The sequence below is a fragment of the Phalangium opilio genome, unplaced genomic scaffold, assembly GCF_054372755.1.
Source record: "Phalangium opilio isolate 3A_F unplaced genomic scaffold, DU_Popi_V2 ptg000081l_1, whole genome shotgun sequence".
In the NCBI taxonomy this organism is placed as follows: Eukaryota; Metazoa; Arthropoda; class Arachnida; order Opiliones; family Phalangiidae; genus Phalangium; species Phalangium opilio.
Window position 1 is genome coordinate 1,531,165 of NW_028324188.1, and position 21,643 is coordinate 1,552,807.

At 37.8% G+C, this 21,643-nt stretch overlaps 1 protein-coding gene across 1 annotated transcript in view; it reads right to left on the bottom strand.

Moving 5' to 3' along the window:
• The window catches only part of LOC149653874 (reelin-like), a 34,578-nt gene that overhangs the window by 10,302 nt on the left and 2,633 nt on the right, over positions 1-21,643 (bottom strand). The window contains exons 4-43 of the mRNA XM_089846657.1: positions 21,526-21,599; positions 21,260-21,453; positions 21,026-21,180; positions 20,560-20,949; positions 20,357-20,502; positions 18,845-18,960; positions 16,899-17,104; positions 16,003-16,134; positions 15,798-15,901; positions 15,653-15,719; positions 15,471-15,582; positions 15,108-15,403; positions 14,785-15,033; positions 14,205-14,705; positions 13,941-14,136; positions 13,677-13,879; positions 13,265-13,610; positions 12,590-13,200; positions 11,806-12,528; positions 11,614-11,745; positions 10,987-11,356; positions 10,825-10,930; positions 10,603-10,759; positions 10,437-10,536; positions 10,139-10,371; positions 9,742-10,062; positions 8,286-8,577; positions 7,955-8,231; positions 7,630-7,801; positions 7,397-7,540; positions 7,152-7,326; positions 6,875-7,071; positions 6,045-6,708; positions 5,780-5,961; positions 5,626-5,711; positions 3,941-4,353; positions 3,605-3,873; positions 3,083-3,502; positions 2,848-3,022; positions 2,538-2,668 (exon numbers count right to left, since the gene is read on the bottom strand). Coding sequence (XP_089702783.1) covers positions 2,538-2,668; positions 2,848-3,022; positions 3,083-3,502; positions 3,605-3,873; positions 3,941-4,353; positions 5,626-5,711; positions 5,780-5,961; positions 6,045-6,708; positions 6,875-7,071; positions 7,152-7,326; positions 7,397-7,540; positions 7,630-7,801; positions 7,955-8,231; positions 8,286-8,577; positions 9,742-10,062; positions 10,139-10,371; positions 10,437-10,536; positions 10,603-10,759; positions 10,825-10,930; positions 10,987-11,356; positions 11,614-11,745; positions 11,806-12,528; positions 12,590-13,200; positions 13,265-13,610; positions 13,677-13,879; positions 13,941-14,136; positions 14,205-14,705; positions 14,785-15,033; positions 15,108-15,403; positions 15,471-15,582; positions 15,653-15,719; positions 15,798-15,901; positions 16,003-16,134; positions 16,899-17,104; positions 18,845-18,960; positions 20,357-20,502; positions 20,560-20,949; positions 21,026-21,180; positions 21,260-21,453; positions 21,526-21,599 — 9,837 coding nt within the window. The remainder of the gene's footprint in view (positions 1-2,537; positions 2,669-2,847; positions 3,023-3,082; positions 3,503-3,604; positions 3,874-3,940; positions 4,354-5,625; positions 5,712-5,779; positions 5,962-6,044; positions 6,709-6,874; positions 7,072-7,151; positions 7,327-7,396; positions 7,541-7,629; positions 7,802-7,954; positions 8,232-8,285; positions 8,578-9,741; positions 10,063-10,138; positions 10,372-10,436; positions 10,537-10,602; positions 10,760-10,824; positions 10,931-10,986; positions 11,357-11,613; positions 11,746-11,805; positions 12,529-12,589; positions 13,201-13,264; positions 13,611-13,676; positions 13,880-13,940; positions 14,137-14,204; positions 14,706-14,784; positions 15,034-15,107; positions 15,404-15,470; positions 15,583-15,652; positions 15,720-15,797; positions 15,902-16,002; positions 16,135-16,898; positions 17,105-18,844; positions 18,961-20,356; positions 20,503-20,559; positions 20,950-21,025; positions 21,181-21,259; positions 21,454-21,525; positions 21,600-21,643) is intronic.

The window sequence follows — 21,643 nt, forward strand, 5'->3', positions numbered from 1 at the left end:
TCAGGGAATTTTAAAATTTGTAATACTAGAAAGTCAGGGAATTTGAAAATTTTATGGTAATATTAATAGTGAAGGGATTTTCAAGTTTGTACCATTAAAAGTGAAGGGATTTCATATTGGTTCGGGTAATTTTTCTCCTGTCGCATAAGTTCTAAAGAAATGTTCAATACCTTATGAAATTAAAGTGATAACTATATAATGTTTTATAACTTGTAAAATAATTTTTTTATAATAAATGCGTCAGGTTTATTCAGAAATTTAAATAAAAATTTGAAGGGTGGCAGAACTTCCCGTTATCTTATCAAATTTCACATTAAAGTATCATAAACTCAAATAATTGAGTGTGAGAAAAAATTAAAAGAAAGGGTTCTAAAAGTCAAATTGAAGCTTGGCGGTTCAAACAATGTATTGTAACGGACGACTAATTTTTAAAATTACCACCTTCCTTGACCCTCCTCCCCCCCCCCTGGAGACTCATCCGGAAGATGAGTCTAGAATGCACACATAACCAACTCCGGAACTGGTTTTCCGTGTGTGTGTTATTCCCCCCTACAAGTTTCCCTTTGAAAGTGAGTTAGCGCCAGTGATTTATTCAAACATAAAATAAAATTAAAAAACCCACATATTTCCCACGACTAAAAGAAAACATCACATAAATTGCTCATCAAATTCTTAACCCCCTTTCCGCCCCCGTTATCCTCACTATATCATAATGCTAATCGCCAGTCGTAAGTAAGGTAAGATTTGCATGAATTTTGAATATTTCATCTAGGAATATTGAACTATTTTTATATTAAATCAATCAAGAAGTTTCATGATGTCATTCTCGAGGGGTAATTAGTTAAATTTTAATTAAAAACGACTTGATTAAAATTTAATCTGATCAATAAAATAATTAATGACCATTTAATTTGATCGAAGAATTAATTAACGCACTTTTATATAAATCAGTTAAATAGGGCTCCTATTCAATATTCCTATGAAATTTGAATAAATTCTGTTGGATTTTCTAGTCTATGGTTGGTTATTCCCAATCCATTGTTTCAACATTTTCTTTAGAAAGAATAGAAAAATTTATATAAAATAACTTATTCTGGTTTTGAAACGAAAAGTGGCATGCCATCCATATTATTGCAATATAACTATTTAGCGCTACGGAAGGCGGCAAGTTCCCCGATAATAATGGTAAGGTTAAGGTGAATTTTTAACCCTTGAATTCAACCTTAACGGATATTGTTTTGCTTTGTTTTTTCAACATTATAAAGTCGTGAGATGATACGCCTTTTACTGGAAAGCTTTCACTTATAATATCTCTTTCTTTACCAAAACAATACACTTGGCTTTTCAACAATCAGGGCTACAGTCATTACGCTAATTACCTACACCTACACTACACGTTACCTTAGATTTTCATATCATCAAAATCCCAGACTGACTTTATAAAGTGACAAACTAATACCATGACCTTTAACCCCAACACGTAACTAAATTCCCAGACTGACTTTATCCAGTGACAAACTAATACCATGACCTTTAACCCCAACACGTAACTAAATTCCCAGACTGACTTTATCCAGTGACAAACTAATACCATGACCTTTAACCCTAAACTTACCTCAATTTCTCAACGCGTAAATAAATTTCCAATAAACCTCAAAAATAAATAAATAAAAAATACTCCGTACCATTTCAATATGTCACCCTGACCTTAATAACAGTCGAAATTAAAACCAATCTTCCTTTAAAACTGGTCTTAATGATTGTCTCTCAGTCTAGTAATTACACCTAAAAACTAGTCTAATTTAATTCGTAAGAACCGAATGGAATTTAAATAATAAAATTTAAATAATAGAACACGAGAGCACGTGCCTTTATCGCACGAGAGTTCGTAGAACTGGCGGGAAAAGGGAAAGCTACTATTGGTAGAGAAAGGCGGGAGATTTTTGGCGCGAGACGATAACGCACGTGGCTATAACGAAACTTTTATCTCAGACTTGCGATGGCCGAAAAAAAACCGTTATGTACGTAATCGGAGGGATTGTACACGTTTTAACAGTCAAATATGATATTTAACCTTGATTTTCTTTTCCGATTTAGGGGAGGGGGAATGGACAAAGCTCTAGTGTAAAATACTTCCCGCCTATTATTACTAAGGCCTAGGAATTTGTAGCCCCGGGGTTATATAATTGTTAGAACTTACCTGGAACCTGGCGTTATTAAAATAAATCCACTTGGGTCAACTCATTTCGTGCAGTGATTATATTATTTCTAATTCGATTTGATTAAATTTATTTTATAATGTCATGGTTATACCGAGGCCTGATTGTTTTAGGCCTAAGTAGACCAAAAGTAATGGTTTTTAATAGTTCAATTACTCGAGGCCTAATTGATGTAGACTCAAGTATTTGGTATCATTAGACAGATCGCAATTAGGACTATCACATCCTCAATGCGTATAGGCTTAGCAATACGACTCCCAAACCAAAATCCCAATAAACCAATTTTAGAAGAATAAAAATATAAAAACATGTTCCTACCTTGTAAGTCTAACATCATCCAAGGCCCATTGATCGTGTCCAACTCCGCTGTGAAATCCTTGAATCCATCGAAATTGAACACCCAAATTCGATTTTGATTCCCTCGGTACATCAACACTAACTCTTCGACCCTAAATTTTAAAGAAAGTTATTCCTAAGCCTCGGTCGTAAAATTTAACTTAAAATTAAAAAAATCCTAAGCCTCGGTCATAACATTTAATTTATAATTAAAAATTCCTAAGCCTAGGTCATAACATTTATTACGTAATAAAATAAACCATAAAATTAAATAAATAAAAAATTTACTTACGTTTTTAAAGGTTGTCCAATCATAGGTCGCCATTGTAGTCCAAGTAGATCCGCTATCCAAAGTAAACTGCAAGAAGACGGACTTATCCATGACGCTTACTCTGGATCCATAATTTAATAAATGACAACCGGGGTTCGCGTCTGGACCACCGATTTTCAAAACGAACGATATTTTGCTGTCAAGTAATAATAATTTAGGCCTAACAGCTACAAGGCTTAATAAAAACATGCCTTACCTAGCAGACGACGTGTCCAATAGTTGAGTCCGCGCTTGTCTAACGCCATTAGTCCAAAAATAAAGATGGTATCCACCGATTAATGAGGTCGGGGTCATCAAAGGTCCGCAAGTGGACTCGGACGTCTTAACGACATTTCCTCCAGTAATTAACTTCCATAAATTAGTGTTAACGCTTAAAGGGGAATTATCGAAAACGTCCTCAAAGGAGTGGGGTAATTGCGTCGCAATTTGACCGCAATCTTCCCCGTAATATCCTTGGTCACACGAACAATGACCTTCAACACAATCTCCGTGACCGTGACAGGAAACCGGACACGATTCACCCAAGTACAGGTCAGTTAAGGACCACGAAGAGACGACGGGCGAAGGTGAAGACTTAACACCGGAAGTCAAGTACCTCCATCGAAATTGCGTTCGACTGCCCCCAAATTAATTCAAACAATATTTTTAATTCCATCATGACCTTGGAAGACCATTCTCAAGGTCAAGATGGAAAATAGACCTAAAACGTTTCACTTACCCCGAATAGGTTACTTCCGGTAGAACCCACGTGACTCTTTGCCACGATTCTCCATAACTACTGCTATCAAAAACTGACCCCTGATGAAATGAACTGGCCTGACATTTTGTCGAAGTATCCGATGGTAAACACTTCGGGAACAAAACTACCCATGATTCCTCGCCCCATTCCTCATCAGGAACCTCCGTCCGATACTCCAATAAGATTTCCGCGATGCCCAAATCTGATTGGCTGAAATTTTTTCCACGACTCCCGCAACCAACCCTGATCTAAAAACCCACAACGCGAGCTTCTAATTGGTCAAACTTCAAACCAAAAATCAAAAACATGACTTACTTTGAACTGTAATTGAAATCCACTGGACACGATAAGTTGTCTCGTGGTGATACTGGACTCCTCGGTACTTGTAGTAATTTCAAAGACCATGCCATCATGACCTGGTTCGTTGCAGTAATTGTCCTTCAATTGTCCCGATGGCCAAAACCAAAAGTTCATGGGGTCAAATTGGGTTCCGAAGTCCGAGTATAATCTTGGGGGATTTATGGAAGATCCCCCGATAATGACGTCATCGATGTAAAATCCGTTTGAAGTGTGGGAAGTGAAGGATGGAGTTGGGGGTAGTAATAACCAGGACCATCGGAAACGTGTCCCATTCTCGTGGTTAAGTACTTGCTCGGGTAAATTGAGATAGATTTTACGGAGACCATCGTGTTTTGTTTGAAATGAGGTCAAGATAACCCAAGTTACACCTGAGTTATGAATGACGAAATAGATTGGACGTAATGATTAGGCTTAGTAAAAAGGCCGAGGCTTAAGAAACATAGACAAGGGTTAACGGTTTATAAAAAGGAGGCCGAGGCTTAAGAAACATAGACAAGGGTTAACGGTTTATAAAAAGGAGGCCGAGGCTTAAGAAACATAGACAAGGGTTAACGGTTTATGAAAAGGAGGCCGAGGCTTAAGAAACATAGACAAGGGTTAACGGTTTATAAAAAGGAGGCCGAGGCTTAAGAAACATAGACAAGGGTTAACGGTTTATAAAAAGGCCCAGGCTTAAAAACATAGACAAGGGTTAACGGTTATTAAAAAGGAGGCCGAGGCTTAAGAAACATAGACAAGGGTTAACGGTTATTAAAAAGGAGGCCGAGGCTTAAGAAACATAGACAAGGGTTAACGGTTATTAAAAAGGAGGCCGAGGCTTAAGAAACATAGACAAGGGTTAACGGTTATTAAAAAGGAGGCCCAGGCTTAAGAAACATAGACAAGGGTTAACGGTTTATAAAAAGGCCCAGGCTTAAAAACATAGACAAGGGTTAACGGTTATTAAAAAGGAGGCCGAGGCTTAAGAAACATAGACAAGGGTTAACGGTTATTAAAAAGGAGGCCGAGGCTTAAGAAACATAGACAAGGGTTAACGGTTATTAAAAAGGAGGCCCAGGCTTAAGAAACATAGACAAGGGTTAACGATTTATAAAAAGGCCCAGGCTTAAAAACATAGACAAGGGTTAACGGTTATTAAAAAGGAGGCCGAGGCTTAAGAAACATAGACAAGGGTTAACGGTTATTAAAAAGGAGGCCGAGGCTTAAGAAACATAGACAAGGGTTAACGGTTATTAAAAAGGAGGCCCAGGCTTAAGAAACATAGACAAGGGTTAACGATTTATAAAAAGGCCCAGGCTTAAAAACATAGACAAGGGTTAACGGTTATTAAAAAGGAGGCCGAGGCTTAAGAAACATAGACAAGGGTTAACGGTTATTAAAAAGGAGGCCGAGGCTTAAGAAACATAGACAAGGGTTAACGGTTATTAAAAAGGAGGCCCAGGCTTAAGAAACATAGACAAGGGTTAACGATTTATAAAAAGGCCCAGGCTTAAAAACATAGACAAGGCCTAAGGTTAATAAAAAGGCCGAGGCTTAAGCAACATAGACAAGGCCTAAGGTTAATAAAAAGGCCGAGGCTTAGGTAACATAGACAAGGCCTAAGGTTAATAAAAACGCCGAGGCTTAAGGAAGAACTTTACCTCCATTAATGGAATATTCCAAATAAATATTATTTTTAAATTGATTATTTAAGTTCTTCATGATATTTAAGGTAAATGTTAATAACCTGAAGTGACATTTAATTTAACCAACAATTAAAAATAAAAATTAAAATATAATTTTAATTTGACTTACGAAGCTCCTCTCAAATCCAAATCAACCGTTTCTAAAAGACCATATCCGCCATCTTTGGAACCCTGCAAGAAGACGGCCATCTTGTTTGAACTCCCGGAATACCTCTTATCCACGGAGGTGATTTGAACCCCGCGAATCCTTGACCAATAAGTCGAGTTCAAGTACCCGGAATTAAAATCCTCCTTCAATTGATTCAAAGTACAAAATAAAATATAAAATTTCCGGGTCTTCATGACCTTGAAGCGCAAAGATCATATGACCTTACCTGAAATCCCTGAATCCCCGGGGATATCTCGTACGAGGTACTTGGACGCAAATGGACGCTACTTAAAAACCAAGTTTCTGGATATTCGGTGGCCTCTTGTCGCCAACGGAATCGTACTATCCTGTTGGCTAAATTAATAGGCAACTTGTAGGTCAAATTGAGCCACTGACCTTCCGGGTACAAGATGGACGGTAAAGAATACACCGTTGTCTGGCACTGATCGTGACGTAACGTTTCGGAGCAAGCCGATTGGACCAGGGACCAATCTTGTCCGTAATTAGTCGAATACTCCAAATACAACTGACCAACAGCCGATATATCACAACCGAATTTGACTCTGAAGGTCAAAAGGTCATTTGGTTCCACTAAAACGTCTTTCGTCTCGAGAATGGCCGATTCCCGAGACGTTGAGGACCCAAGAAGGACTTTAAAATCTTCCTGACACGCTTTCATGGATACTCGGACGTTTCTGGTCAATAACCAGAATGATTCGCGGTCACTTGTGATGACGTCATACGTCTTATTGGGGGTGAAAGAGTCGCCGATAATTACGTCATCGATGGCCCAATCCGAGGTCGTTCTACCGGAATGCTTGGGTTGCCACCAACGAAATCTAAGGACTTTTTCGGAGGTCAAAGACAGTGGTAAGTTCAAACTGAACCTCCTGTGTACTGAAACAGATTGGACCGGCTGTAGGCGTAATTTATAATGACTGAAATTGACCTATTATTAAGCCTAATTCGGGTCCAACGCGGAACTACTTATTCTTAAGCCTAATTGGGGCCTAAAACGGAACTACTTATTGTTAGGCCTAATAGTTGAGGGCGTACCTTGAATTTATGTAAATATTCTGATCCAATTCGGCCAAGGTATTCCAAGTAATCCCGGAATTCTTGGACCATTGCAACAAGACATTCTCGTCCCTGAGTCCACTTGGTTTGGAAACGCAACCGTACTTCAAGACGAACTGGATCGTGGTTGTATTCACCACCGACATATCCTTGGTCACCAATTGTCTGGAACAACTCTAAAAACAAGCGCCATACCATGCACCAATCGAGTACCAAATAAGTTGACCTTTGAACCCTTTAACTGCAAGCAGCTTACCCCGTAAAAGTGCATAGCCGTCCCTGAAGCAATTGCTCCGCATAAATCGGAAATAACCCCTCCGCTAATTACTTTCCATAGGTCAGAGGTCGACTTTGTGAAACCATCGCTAAGCCTCGGTTCCAAACTTACTTCCGGTATTTCGCAATGGTCGCCTTTCCAATTATCAAAGCAACTAAGGAATTGTGTTCCAAGTTGAAGTAATTGAAGGGACAGTTAAGTTAAGAAAAGGGGACAAGAATTACTGGCATTTCCGGTTTTCGCAAAGTCCCCTTCCGGAGCACATTTTCGGACAATATGACCTTGAACCCAAGGTCAGCTTCCCGAGGACCCAAGGTTCAATACGGGGACTTGATAATTTTAACCAACGGAATCGTGCGTGACCCAAACTTAATTAATTGTTCATTAATTATTTTAATTTTAAATCAATTAAGTAATTAATTAATTATTTCGGTAATTAATTAAATGGTTCACTTACCCAGTGACGTCAGTGCTAAGTGGTACGAAAATTTCCCTTTTATCATAGTTACTTGTCGAGAAATAAATGGTACCTTCGCTGTACCATCGACACCAAGGTTGAGAAGGTGAACAGTAACTTTGTACCGGGTTCCAAGTACGACCTTTATCGGTACTGAACTCCAAACTAACATCTGGAAAAATTATTTAAAAAAATTCTATTTCTACTCCAGGTATTTAAAGGAATAATACTCCTTGGTTAAGCCAAAACACAGTATTAACCAAGGAGTATTATAATAGAAAACTACTGGAGTAGAAAATAAAAAAAATTAAATTATAAAACTTACTGTAACAGTGTTCAGTTTGACGGCATCCCATGGCAAATTGAAATTGCAAATACGACCCGGATGTTAAGGTGACGTCACCCGTAATGGCGTATTTATCCTCAATTCCATTACCATTAAAATAAAGTACCGGTTCCGTGGCAGTCTCCCCACATACGTCATTTTTAGTAATGGAACCACTGACCTTGACGAAGATATTCTCTCGTTCGTGGTTAGGGTCATCTTGTAAAAGGCCATCATGGTCTTCAAGGCCAGTGTACAGTGTCCCCCCAACGTATATCTGTTAAAAGATTAGTTAAGTACTTACCGACAGTTAGAAATATCGTCTGCTTACTTGATCCAAGGCCCAATTGAAAGGGAAGGTGATATTCCCATCAATGATGGCGGGTTGCCAAAACCTCAAGAGCGTCTTCTCGCGTCTCGCTTCCGGTGGCAACTCAACCGCAACAAGTTGAGCTGTTCCTTCCGGTAAAATTCTTGGGCTAAAATAGTCCAATCGGGACCAAGTCAAGCCAAGGTCCGTACTGAAACACAGCAGAACCGGGGAAGAGGAAGTCTTCCGCGATGGAAGTAACCCACCGGAAGTGACCTCGTCGCAACCCAATCTCAAATAAAATTGGATCACGCTAATTGGAAAAGTACAAAATAACAATATTTAAATTGCCCGGGCTCAAATAAAAAAATAGCCCAATTGCCCGGGCTCAAATAAAAAAATAGCCCAATTGCCCGGGCTCAAATAAAAAAATAGCCCAATTGCCCGGGCTCAAATAAAAAAATAGCCCAATTGCCCGGGCTCAAATAAAAAAATAGCCAAATTGCCCGGGCTCAAATAAAAAAATAGCCAAATTGCCCGGGCTCAAATAAAAAAATAGCCAAATTGCCCGGGCTCAAATAAAAAAATAGCCAAATTGCCCGGGCTCAAATAAAAAAATAGCCAAATTGCCCGGGCTCAAATAAAAAAATAGCCAAATTGCCCGGGCTCAAATAAAAAAATAGCCAAATTGCCCGGGCTCAAATAAAAAAATAGCCAAATTGCCCGGGCTCAAATAAAAAAATAGCCAAATTGCCCGGGCTCAAATAAAAAAATAGCCAAATTGCCCGGGCTCAAATAAAAAAATAGCCAAATTGCCCGGGCTCAAATAAAAAAATAGCCAAATTGCCCGGGCTCAAATAAAAAAATAGCCAAATTGCCCGGGCTCAAATAAAAAAATAGCCAAATTGCCCGGGCTCAAATAAAAAAATAGCCAAATTGCCCGGGCTCAAATAAAAAAATAGCCAAATTGCCCGGGCTCAAATAAAAAAATAGCCAAATTGCCCGGGCTCAAATAAAAAAGTAGCCAAATTGCCCGGGCTCAAATAAAAAATAGCCAAATTGCCCGGGCTCAAATAAAAAAATAGCCAAATTGCCCGGGCTCAAATAAAAAATAGCCCAATTGCCCGGGCTCAAATAAAAAAATAGCCAAATTGCCCGGGCTCAAATAAAAAAATAGCCAAATTGCCCGGGCTCAAATAAAAAATAGCCCAATTGCCCGGGCTCAAATAAAAAAATAGCCAAATTGCCCGGGCTCAAATAAAAAAATAGCCAAATTGCCCGGGCTCAAATAAAATATAGCCCAATTGCCCGGGCTCAAATAGAAAAATAGCCCAATTGCCCGGGCTCAAATAGAAAAATAGCCAAATTGCCCGGGCTCAAATAAAAAATAGCCCAATTGCCCGGGCTCAAATAAAAAAATAGCCAAAATCCCGGGCTCAAATAAAAAATAGCCCAAAGAACGAATGTTTTTCCTTACCCTGTCCGAGTTAGATTCAACGGCCTGGACACCAGAACCCTTTCTCCAATTGGAAACCGGAAGACTAAACTACTTCCGGAAGCCAAAACCCCGCAACTTTGACTTATTTCGAGTCCATTCCATCGCCCCCAAAGGTCAGAGTTCATTTCGGGACCTTCAAATTCGTCATTTAAATTCACCAAGACCTTAGTTTCGCTTTCTAAAACCGGACAAGTTGAGTTTGGACATTCCCCGGACCCAACAAAGACATTTTTTAAAATCCAAGATGGCGGACCGTCCTTTAAAGTCACGCGACCTTGGGACCACCGAAATCTAACCAATCTACATCGCCCAAATACTTGAAGCGTTAATTAACTTAGAAGTAATTGTAATTATAAATACAAGTACAAGTACTTACCCGCAAAGTCGCAAATGTTTCAAGGACACCCGTACTCGCTTAAATTGACCAACCAATCCGGAACCGGCATGGTAAGTACTTGGTTCCGAAGTGCAAGTACTTCCATCTTCGTCTGATTCTTTGGAGTCGAAGCAATTTCCGGTGACTAAAGACCAATCGCGACCCCCGTTCATGGAGTATTCCAAGGTCACGGGGTACCGGAAGTCGGCGTTGGAATCGCAACCAATCAAAATCTGTTGGTGCACGGTTAAGTACTTAAGGTCCTTAACCCTATAGGGGAGTTGGTGGTAGAACTTACGTCGAATTGAATCTTAGAGTCCGAATTTAAATTTAAGTCAACTGTCGTTATGGAACGAAAGCCTTCGGGTGAATCAAAGGTTAAGCCTTTGTCGACACCCCTACATTGAAATTCCCGAGTTAGGCTTAGCGTAAACTCTAGCAGACGACACGCCCCAAGTACTTACTTGAAACAATGTAAAGTCCCCGCCGGTTTCGAACCAGGCCAACTCAACCATACCTTGGCGTTAGGTTCACCGTTCAAGGGATCCACGAGTGACCTTTGAGTATGACCTTCAGCCCATATGACCAAATCATCGATGGCCCATGACCCACTGCCCCTAACTACAATCCGAATATATATTTTTTCACCTTTGACCCCAAAACCCGACATGAAACCAATAACTAACCAGTATTCTGAATGAACCTTAACCTAGTTGAATTAGTCCTCAAATCCTTAACATCTTTCAAGTCAAAGTAATGGTAATTACTCTCTTCGGACACAGGTACGATTTCCTGTAAAGGTAGGCTTAAATTACCCACAATTCCTCGGAAATCAACCCTTCAATTACCTTAATTAAATGCCAAGTAATTCCGCCATTATTCGAAAACTGAAAATAAACTCTGGGGTCGCGACTACCTCCTTGTACTTGTAAGTAACTATCTTCGTCGCAATTTAAATACTTGAAGTGAAATTGGGCGAAAGACGCGGAGGTCAAATCAAGGTCAATAGTGGCGACAATACGAGGACCTTCCCGATTTAAGACCAAGGCCCGATTCGATACTAACACACCGCAATTTGAGTTGGTCTCACCTCCCGTAATTTCGGACCACAAACTCGAGGAGGAATTAAGACCAATTTCAAGGTCAAACGCGTCACGGAGGACTTTGGGTTTGGGTTCCGAGGATACGCAATGTTGACCACCGTAACCCGGGTCGCAACTGAATGGATTGATGGTCAAGAAATGAATTGGGGTCAGATTTTAATCCACCTTAATTATTCCCGATGCATGTTGCAAGGCTTAACGCTAGATCATTTTTATCTAACAAATCAGGGCCAAAATGAAGTATCGTCTGCTTCAGAGTCGAAAATATTGAACCTAAGTAGACGACGCATCATTTTGTCGCAGATTGGGCGCTAAGCCTTGGAGCACGCATCGGGAATAAGGCTTATTCTCATAGGTCAAAGTTCAACTCACAGACAAGTTGAATTAACACATCTACCATGTCCAGAACACATCCAAACGCAATCATCCCCCAAATAGACATTATCTAAAGCCCAAGTACTTGTACCGCTACTTAACCATCGAAACCGTACAGACGACAGAGATCTTAACGAGGCCAAAACCTTGTCACAACGGCTTAATAATTAAACTAAAATTACTACTTACGTTATGTCTTCGGTTAAGTATATATTGACTCTAGTCCAACGAGGATATCTTTCAGTGGTCATTATAGCTCCCGGGTAGGGGTCATAGGTGACTGGGCAATCTGGTGGCCAGCAATCGGGTACCGCACTTTTCCAAGTCTTACCACGGTCCGAAGAATATTGGACGGTGACTGATAAAGTGTCCGGGTTCGTGACGTCAATGGCGCGATGATTGCAACCCAAATTTATGTCAAATTGTAAAAATGACGCCGGGGTCAAGTTAAAATCCCATGTTTCAGCCATATTGGATTGACCTTGAGCGTCGCGGTAATTGAAGACCAAGGCCTTGTCCCTTCCTGGACAATCCGAACCAACTCTACCACCAGGAACTCGATACCAATTTAAGCCATGGTCAAAGTTCACCAACCCTTGTTCGAAATCATCTTGAAAAGAACCTTTCATTTTTTTGGAATCAGATAGCATGACGTTATCCAAGGCCCATTCCGCCAAGTAACGGTCCGCGGGCCGTTGTCGAAACTTAAAAGACACTCCCGGGACCCTGGCTTCAATTGGTAGTTTAATTTCAATGGGGGAGGGGCCTCCCAGTAGACCAAAATTGTCCAATTCCATTAAAGGTGACCAAAATAACCCGGAAGTAGTTGAAAATTCAATTAGGACATTGTCCAGTCGGTTTTTAGCGGGTGTACAAGTGACCCCGCTTATTTGCGCCACGAAACGCAAGTACCTGAACAATTACACCCCTTCAAAGACTGCAATAAACCCCAAGTAAGAAGTAAAGTACTTACTCGATACTTGTAGTGTTAAATTCGCGAGTGACCGCTTCCCTAAGTCCATTTCCGTTAAAATATAACGATTTTCCGGAAGCTAAGACACCCCCACATCCGGTTTGGGATCGAGTACCACCTATGACGTATTTCCAATCGGACAATGGCGATTTTTCGCCATCAAACGTGTCCAACCAAGTAGATTTAAATCTATCCTGATTTGAAGTTGAACCATTAGGGGAACAGTTTGGATTCCCAAGGTCATTAAGGTCACATTGACATGAAGTGAGACCACCGGAAGTGAGACAATCACCTCTTCCGGAACAGTCTTCATCGCAACGGGGTCCGAAATACAAGTCCCTTAAGGCGAAGGTTAAAGGTCTACTTCCGGTTTTGGAATAGGTCACGCGGTCCAGGTATTGAATCAGACGTAAAGTGACCCTTCCCTCCAGTTGACCACCGGCCGGGATTAACACCCTTGTCCAATTACCTTCGATACCGCTGCGAAAAACGCGTGGTTCCGATTGACCATTGGTCACTAAAAGTTTCCTCCAAGTCGCACCATCGTCTTTAGAGTATTCCAAATGGACATCGTTTTTGGGGTCATAGTTCGAAGTACAACCCACAGAAATCTTGACCAAAGTGTCCCGATGTATTTAAACCAAGGCTTAATGTTAAAATAATTACTACACTGACCTTGAAATGAAGAGCGTGACCTTTAGCCCAATTAAGTGGTCGAGTGATAAAAAAACGGTGGTCAAAATCGCCACCATCACCACCAAGTACAAGGGATCCATTTCTTCCGCAATACATGTCCTCTTTGAAATGAGTTGCCGCGGTTAATAAGGATGGTAGCTGACCTATTGTTGAGCCGGAAGTCGCCAAAGGAGGTTGAATGTCATCATCATGATCGTATCCAGTGTCCAAGTAAATTCCATCCAACGTCCATTGGTCTCGGTCCATCCCGGAATGATTGGGTTGCCACCAACGAAATTTGGAATGGGAAGACCGAGAATCCGATGGTAAGGTCACTAAGGTCAAGCTGAGGGTTCAGGGGGTAATTATTCTGATTCTGAAACCATGGAATTGATAGTTGTTAATTACTTACCTCATTTCTTTATTGTAATCTTTGGGATCCAATTCCTTAAGGAGATTATAAACTGTTCCACCATCCACGGAATACTCCAATAAAACCGCCTCTTCGGGACCAGTTGCGTTGAAACAATGTCCTCCGCCAATCCTAGCGAAAAATTGAACGAATTCGCTTCGTCTAGTGTCCAATTCCGGCGTGGTCAGTGACCGGACATCGTCCTAAAATCCTTATTAGTCTAAAAGGTTGTTTTAAAACGAAGTCGAAGGGCCAAGCACTTACTTGGTTGAAATAGATGGGGGTATCCGAAATGGTACGACTAGCGCACCCCGTGACGTCACTACCACCGACTGTCGCACCCTTTAACTCGAACCCTTCATCCTTCAAAGCCCGTTTACTGACCATTTTGGACTTAAGTACTTTCTTGTCCATTTTATGACGCGGTAAACATGTCTCGCCGTAAAATCCATCATCGCAACTGTCCGCCCAAGACATCACCCAATTTTAAGTACTTACCAAAACACTACTTAAACTACAAGTACTTACAGACACTTGGCTCTATCCGTACACCTTCCATGTCCGCTACAAAAATCCTTACAAGATGGTCCCAAGTAGATATTATCCAATGCCCAAACTGGGTCAGTGTCCGAAATGGAGTTATAACTTGGCCTCAACCGTATTTTTACGTTTTCATGGGTAATTACTCCAGTTGGTAAAGGAATGGTCACTCGACGCCATTGAGTGAAGTCCGATGCGTAGTAAATTGTACCGGACACGGATTGACCCCGTAAACAAGCGAAATTACGAGTATGTTCAACTTTTTTGACCTTTAACCCCTTTACGGGTCGTCCGAGAACGCATGGTTCATAAACCAAGGCCCAATTAGAACCCGAATCCGTCGAATACTCGACATGGATTTCAAAATCCAATTGAACTGTTTTGGAGCGATGTTCGCAAGCTGACCCAATGACCAGGTCAAATTGCAAAGTTGATTTTGGATTGACTAAGACGGGTCCTAGTTCGACCCACGAAGATAACCCGTGTAGACTTTAAAATTTAAGTAACAAGTGCCAAGTCAAGTACTGTGAAATACTCGTTAAGTACCCCAGTAAGGTAAAGTACTTACGCCAAGCTCTGATTAGCGGATTTACAATAAACCCTGATGAGACCACTCTTGTAATTGATTAACGGATTTTTGTTAATTACTTGATGGTTAAGGTTAAAGTCGTCGGTAATTAAATCGGGTAATTGCGCGGTTAGAATCAAGTCATCAAGGGCCCATACGTCACGCCCGGTTCCCGAATGAACGGGTTGCCAAATTTTAAAAGAACAAGTTGGTTTCCGGGCAGCCAATGGCAATTCAATCGTAATTAAACTGAACGTAGGGGTCAAGCCAATATTGATTGGTCAAGACTACTAGAGATACGGCGGTAATGTCTATTAACTGACCTATTTTTTCGGCGCCCATCATCGTGACCTTGAGGAATAGTTTTTAAAAGATTCCAAGACAACTGACCATCGCAAGAAAAATGGACGTAAATAGCTTCTTGGGGGTCATCGGCTGCCGGACACGAGCCTTTTCTAGCGGATGATATTGAACCCCGGTTCAATTTAAATTGAAGATAACGCGTCGAATTGGTATCCATGTCCGAGATGGTCAGTTGTCGAGGTCCATTCCCGTTGAAGACCATAGCTTTGTCTCGCGAAACTATACCACATTCGAAACCTATCTTGGAACCAATAGACTACAAACCAATTGATGTTAAGTTGAAACTTAAGTTATTTAATTATCTCAATTAAATTTAATTATACCCTAATTGGTGAAGTAATTGGCAACTCATGACGGTTAAAATCCTCGCGTATTGACGTCACCTTCGGACCATCTTTAATTTCGCAAAATAAACCGGAATACCCAGAATCGCAACTAATTTTTAATTAATTAACCTTAAGTAATTAAATTAACTATTGGATTAAGAACTTAATGAATCCCTTACAGACAACTGTTATCTTTCAGGCACGAACCATGTCCTGTACAACCCTGAGGACAATTACCAATAAAAACTAAACAATAAAATTAATTACTAATTTTAAAACAATTAAATAAATAAATACAATTAAAAATAATTAATTTTTACTAACGTTCATCTATGGCCCAATGAGTCCCGGGCGTTGTTGACCTAACCCTAAATCTGACCCCTGACCCTCGGGCTACGTAGGGAATATTATAAGTAATCCTACTCCACCTTAATTAATTGTACAATTAAATTATATTAAAATAATTACTTAATATAATAATTATAATATTAAAACTTAATCAAGCTAATTAAAAGGATCAAAAACGAACCCCTGACTGGTTTCCAAAACACTAGTGGTGGCCGAAATTTGACCTCTACAGGTCGGGGGCAAACACAAAGAATGCAATAACCGCCAACGGCTTCCGTAATTAACGCTGAATTCAGTTAATATTTTAATTTCACTGTAATTAAAAAATTGGGAGTCGAGGGGATCTTTACTAAGTTTAAATTATATTATTATTAAATATACATTATTTTCAGCCCTTTTTACGGTCTAATTAGTGAGGAACCCCTCGATATTAATCGATAACGAGCGAACTGACCTTTAAGGGCGTTCAATAATATAATTTAAACTGGTATTAATTTGAATTTAACATATTTGTTTGAAGAAATAATAGAGTGCCCCATATTTGATTGATTTGCATATAATTCTTTGGTGATTTTTAATTATAGAGGGGTCGGTAACTTCGTCCACAATCTTGCCTTACAAAAGCCCACACTTATATGCAAAATTCAAATTTTAGGCCTAATTTCATGCAATTAATCTTAATTTTTCTAGAGTATGAGTGACTTGCTTAGTCCACAAAATATTCCACTTTAAAAACCCTTAATTTTTGAATTAAATCAAGCTACTCAAAGACTATAATTTTTTAATTAAACCAAGCTACCCAAAGACTATAATTTTTAATCGAAACCAAGCTACTCAAAGACTATAATTTTTAAACTAAACCAAGCTACTCAAAGACTATAATTTTTATCTCTTTTCGCTATATTAAAAATTTGAAATTTGGTTTCAAAAACAGGAAAGTGTCCGACCCGGTTAATTTTTTTTTAACAAATTTAACAAGTTTTCTTTATTTGAACCGAATTTATGCCGACATTAAAAGAAATTAACTCGGGGTGTACCCAAAGTAATTAAGTTAAATTTATTTCTAATTAAACTCACCGATTTTGTCCTCCGGGTCCGCCGCCGCCACAACGGGTGTTGACCTTCATCTGGAAAACGAGCGACACCGACGAAGGTGTCCTGGGCAAGATCACTAGGTCATCTAACGTCCAAATACTCCCCCCATTGGTAGGGGAATTTTCTTCCAAACAGAATCGAACCGATTCTTGACGAGATTTTGATGGAATTATTACGGATATCCATTTCTGGTCAAGGTGAAAATGATATAAAGGGTTGTAAAGGTCAAACGATATGGGTATGGTAGGTTTATTTTCATTTTAGGACCCGGAGGACCTGATAAGAGGTCAACAGAGGTCAAGAAAATTAAATAAAGGTCAAAACACTAAATATAATATTGTAATTTAAAATTTTAGGTCCCAGTGGACCTGATAGACGTCAATAAAATTAAATTAAGGTCAAAAATCATTGCTATATTAAACCTATTTTAAATTTAAGGACTCGTGTACCTGATAAGAGGTCAACAGAGGTCAAGAAAATTAAAATAAAGCTGAAAATATCATAGCTACATTAATTATAATTTCACAATTAAACTTTTAGATCTCGGTGGATCTGATAGAGGTCAATAGAGGTCAAGAAAATTAAAATAAAGATTTAAAATCATAGTTAATTAAACCTATTTTAAATTTAAGAATCTGTTGCACCTAAAGTTAATTAAACCTATTTTAAATTTAAGAATCTGTTGCACATAAAAGTTAATTAAACCTATTTTAAATTTAAGAATCTGTTGCACCTAATACTAATAGAGGTCAACAAGGGTCAAAGAAATTAAAGTGAAGTATTAAAAAAATATCAGGTCTCGTAAATAATAGAATTAAAATTATGTCTGTACTAAAGTGTTAAATGTCAATTTGATTGTAGGGCAATAAAAATTAAAAAATAAAACCGAATTCTCGGAGACAATATGAAACCTCGAAATTTATAATTTTTAAAATTTTATAATTATTAAAAATGCCTTTAAGGTTTTTTTTAACTTCACATAATAAATATAAGGAATGCTTTAAAATATTAAATTTTATAATTTATATTCTATGCCCGATATGGGAAAAAGCTGTTTTCTAATATACATGTAATTGACAAAATAAAAAAAAAACTAGCTTGTAATAATTACACGATTTAAAAAAACCTTGATTACCAAAAAGCGACAAATATCTGAGAGAAAACCCGCCTACAACCAAAACGCCTGTAACCACCCACAATGTAACCCTTAATTCTCCCATGAATATTCAATAGAGATGCGAGTCTCTAAATTAAACGTTTATACCTTACCATAATTTTACAATGGTAATTTACGATTAAATTTCGTAAATTACCGCGATAATTTACCGATTTATAACTTACCGTAATTTTACAATGGTAATTTACCATTAAATTACGTAAATTACCGCGGTAATTTACCGATTTATAACTTACCGTAATTTTACAATGGTAATTTACCATTAAATTGCGTAAATTACTACAGTAATAAGCCCGTCAAAATATAAAATACCATAAATTACGGTAATTTAAAAGCCGTAATTTACCGGTAAATTACCATTAATAAAAATTAAAATAATTTCACATCAATACCCACGGGGTCATTTTATATTTTATAATTTAAAATAATATATTTATAATTAAAATTATATTCAATATTAATGCGAGAATTAGGCTTATTCATGTTTATATAAAATTGTAATCTTTGAAGGTAATATTCGCTAATATTTTGCAGATAATGTTATTTAAAATAAGTAATAAGAAAGAAAGAAAAAACCGGATTTTTTGCGCCAAGGGTAACAATCATTATATCGATTCTTAATCGAGAATTCTTAATGTTTTTGTTCAAAATTTCACCCCCGCCTTAAGTTTGAAAATATGTCTTAAGGTCAAACGAATTTAAAAATTTATAAAATCTTAAAAACGGGCATAATCATATAATCGGCACTTACCGGATAATTGTTTGGTGGATTAGATTCTGTGGATAAAAGAAATTCTGTGGTTTTTCCGTCTGGCGTCGAGGAACTAACGTTTATTGCTGGCGACACGGTATTGTTCCCGCAATTACCTTGAAATTAAGATTATATCAGTCTTAATCAACACCCCTCGTCATACAGCCGGGAAATGGTTTTACGAAATTATTATTAAAAATATATTTTATAATAATTAATCCACCCACCCACAAGACGCCAATCAAAAGGGTTGCCAAAGGGTTGTTGTAAAAATTTATAGTTTATATTTTTCAAATTGTCAAATTCTTTAGTTGTTTGATATCGTCGTCGGTGTTTGTCCCATTTTTTAAATTAAATGTCCTATTTGTCCCATTTTTTAAAAATTAAATGTCCTATTTGTCCCAATTTTTTGAAAATTAAATGTCCTATTTGTCCCAATTTTTTAAAAATTAAATGTCCTATTTGTCCCAATTTTTTAAAAATTAAATGTCCTATTTGTCCCAATTTTTTAAAAATTAAATGTCCTATTTGTCTAAATTTTTTAAAAATTAAATGTCCTATTTGTCCCAATTTTTTAAAATTAAATGTCCTATTTGTCCCATTTTTTAAAAATTAAATGTCCTATTTGTCCCAATTTTTTTAAAATTAAATGTCCAATTTGTCCCATTTTTTTAAAATTAAATGTCCAATTTGTCCCATTTTTTAAAATTAAATGTCCTATTTGTCCCATTTTTTAAATTAAATGCCCTATTAGTCCCATTTTTTAAAAATTAAATGTCCCATTTGTCCCAATTTTTAAAATTAAATGTCCCATTTGTCCAATTTTTAAAAAATTCCCTGACTATTCCAGGAGTTCCCTGACCCGTTATTACAACCATGTAACATTCCCCCAATATGTCCGCCGGACTTTTCAAGTTATTTCTACAACTATGAACACTTAAGTATCCCTTTTACAAATTTTTAAATATTCGGGCGACAATACTGCAAATATTATTTTTAATAATAATTGCAGTCTTGAAATGAACTCGATTTTCCATTAATTAAGCGTAGATTTTTAAAGTTAAATTAAACTAGCTTTAAGATTGATTAAAAACAAATTTTGATTTCGATCACTAATCGATCATTAATTCCCGATTGCGGGGAAACCTCAAGGATTTTAATAAATTAAAAATGGCGCCTAAATTAAAAAATATAATTTAAATAAAGTTTCTAAGGCTTTAAATTAATGTCAGCAGCGCCACCTTACGTTAACGATAAAAAAATAAAAATTATAAAATAAAATAAAACTTGATTCAGTGTCGCCATCTAGCGTTGAAATTTCCCAATGCAATTAAATAATTTTAAATGAATTAAATATAATAGAAGTAAAAGCGGGGGTAAGAAAATAATATCTTAATTCATTAAAATAATTAATTACAGTCGTAATAAATTAATTAATTAGTTTAACTTACTTTAATTGTAATAGATGGCGCCAATTGATTTTAAGTTCAAATTAAAAAAATTCAAACTTACCAATTTTGAATCTCAAATTTGAAGCGTTTCTGGCGTCTATATAGGGTGTGCATATTCGACGAGAAGTGACGTCATTCATTACTAAAGAGCCGCCACTTCCGGTTGAAGAACAATTATTGTACCAACTTCCGCCAATCACGATCCAACTGAAATTAAAATTAAATTTAATTAAAAACAAACTTCATTAAAAAAAATTACTCAACTCTTTGCTGATTGGTTGATCAAACGTTTCCTTAAAAATGACGTCATCATCCAGGTAATCCAAGGGAATATCCAAATCCCTGGTGATTAGAAACTGGTGACCTTTCATGACCTTTTGATGACCTGAGCTAAAAACGAGGGCGTTTCCATTCGACCCGCATTTTCTTTTAACGCGACCAGCCGAAAAGAATATAAAGTTCGAAGGGTCAACGGGGTCAAAATCTTCGGTCAAACTATTTGGCATTGATTCTGAATTGGCAACGAAAATATTGTCCAAGCCCCAACAAGTACTGGTTGAGGTCAAAGTTGACCATTTAAAACAGACGTCATTATCTCGGGCGTCCGAGGGCAATTCGGCCACGATGACCACTCCCTCTTGCTTAGATTCAACCCTGAATTTGTAGGTTTCAATACCGAATTGATTTAACTTTCAATTAAAATTAAAAGAGACTTAACTAATTTAAATACCTATTCGAAGTTAACAATTTAAAATTGACGCAATCTCTAGCATAAAATGAACCAATTTCCAATTCCACAGTGACGTCACCATTTGTACAATTGCCCCCTCGACCTATGACGTATTCCAAGGTAGTTGCCGTAGTTGTATTCCATGGAACACTTATCTAAATTATTTAATTTAATTTATTTAAGTTTAAAATATATATTCAATTCTTTATTTAAAAAAATAACATTTCACTATACCAGAGTGGCGTTTTCATTACAAAATACAATGGCTTGACCACTAGCCACGTGACCGCATTGTTCGCTAATGGTTCCTTGTTGAACTGTCGCCCAGATCATGGTATTTGGTACAGTTGACCCCTCAAAATCTTCCCTGACCACCAGTCCGGGATAATCGTAAAGATTCGAGAAAGTAATTGATTCCGAATGTTCCTCTAAGATTAAAACGACGACATTTAAGGTTTAGGGGTCATGACCTTATCGGCGACAGTTAGATGTAAACATACCGTAACCCTCCGGACATAATTGCAACGCTAAGGTATCTTTAAACAACACATTTTGACCCAAAGTCGCCGTGGCTCTAAGAGTAGTTAGATTTAAATAATAATAAAAGTACTAACTGAC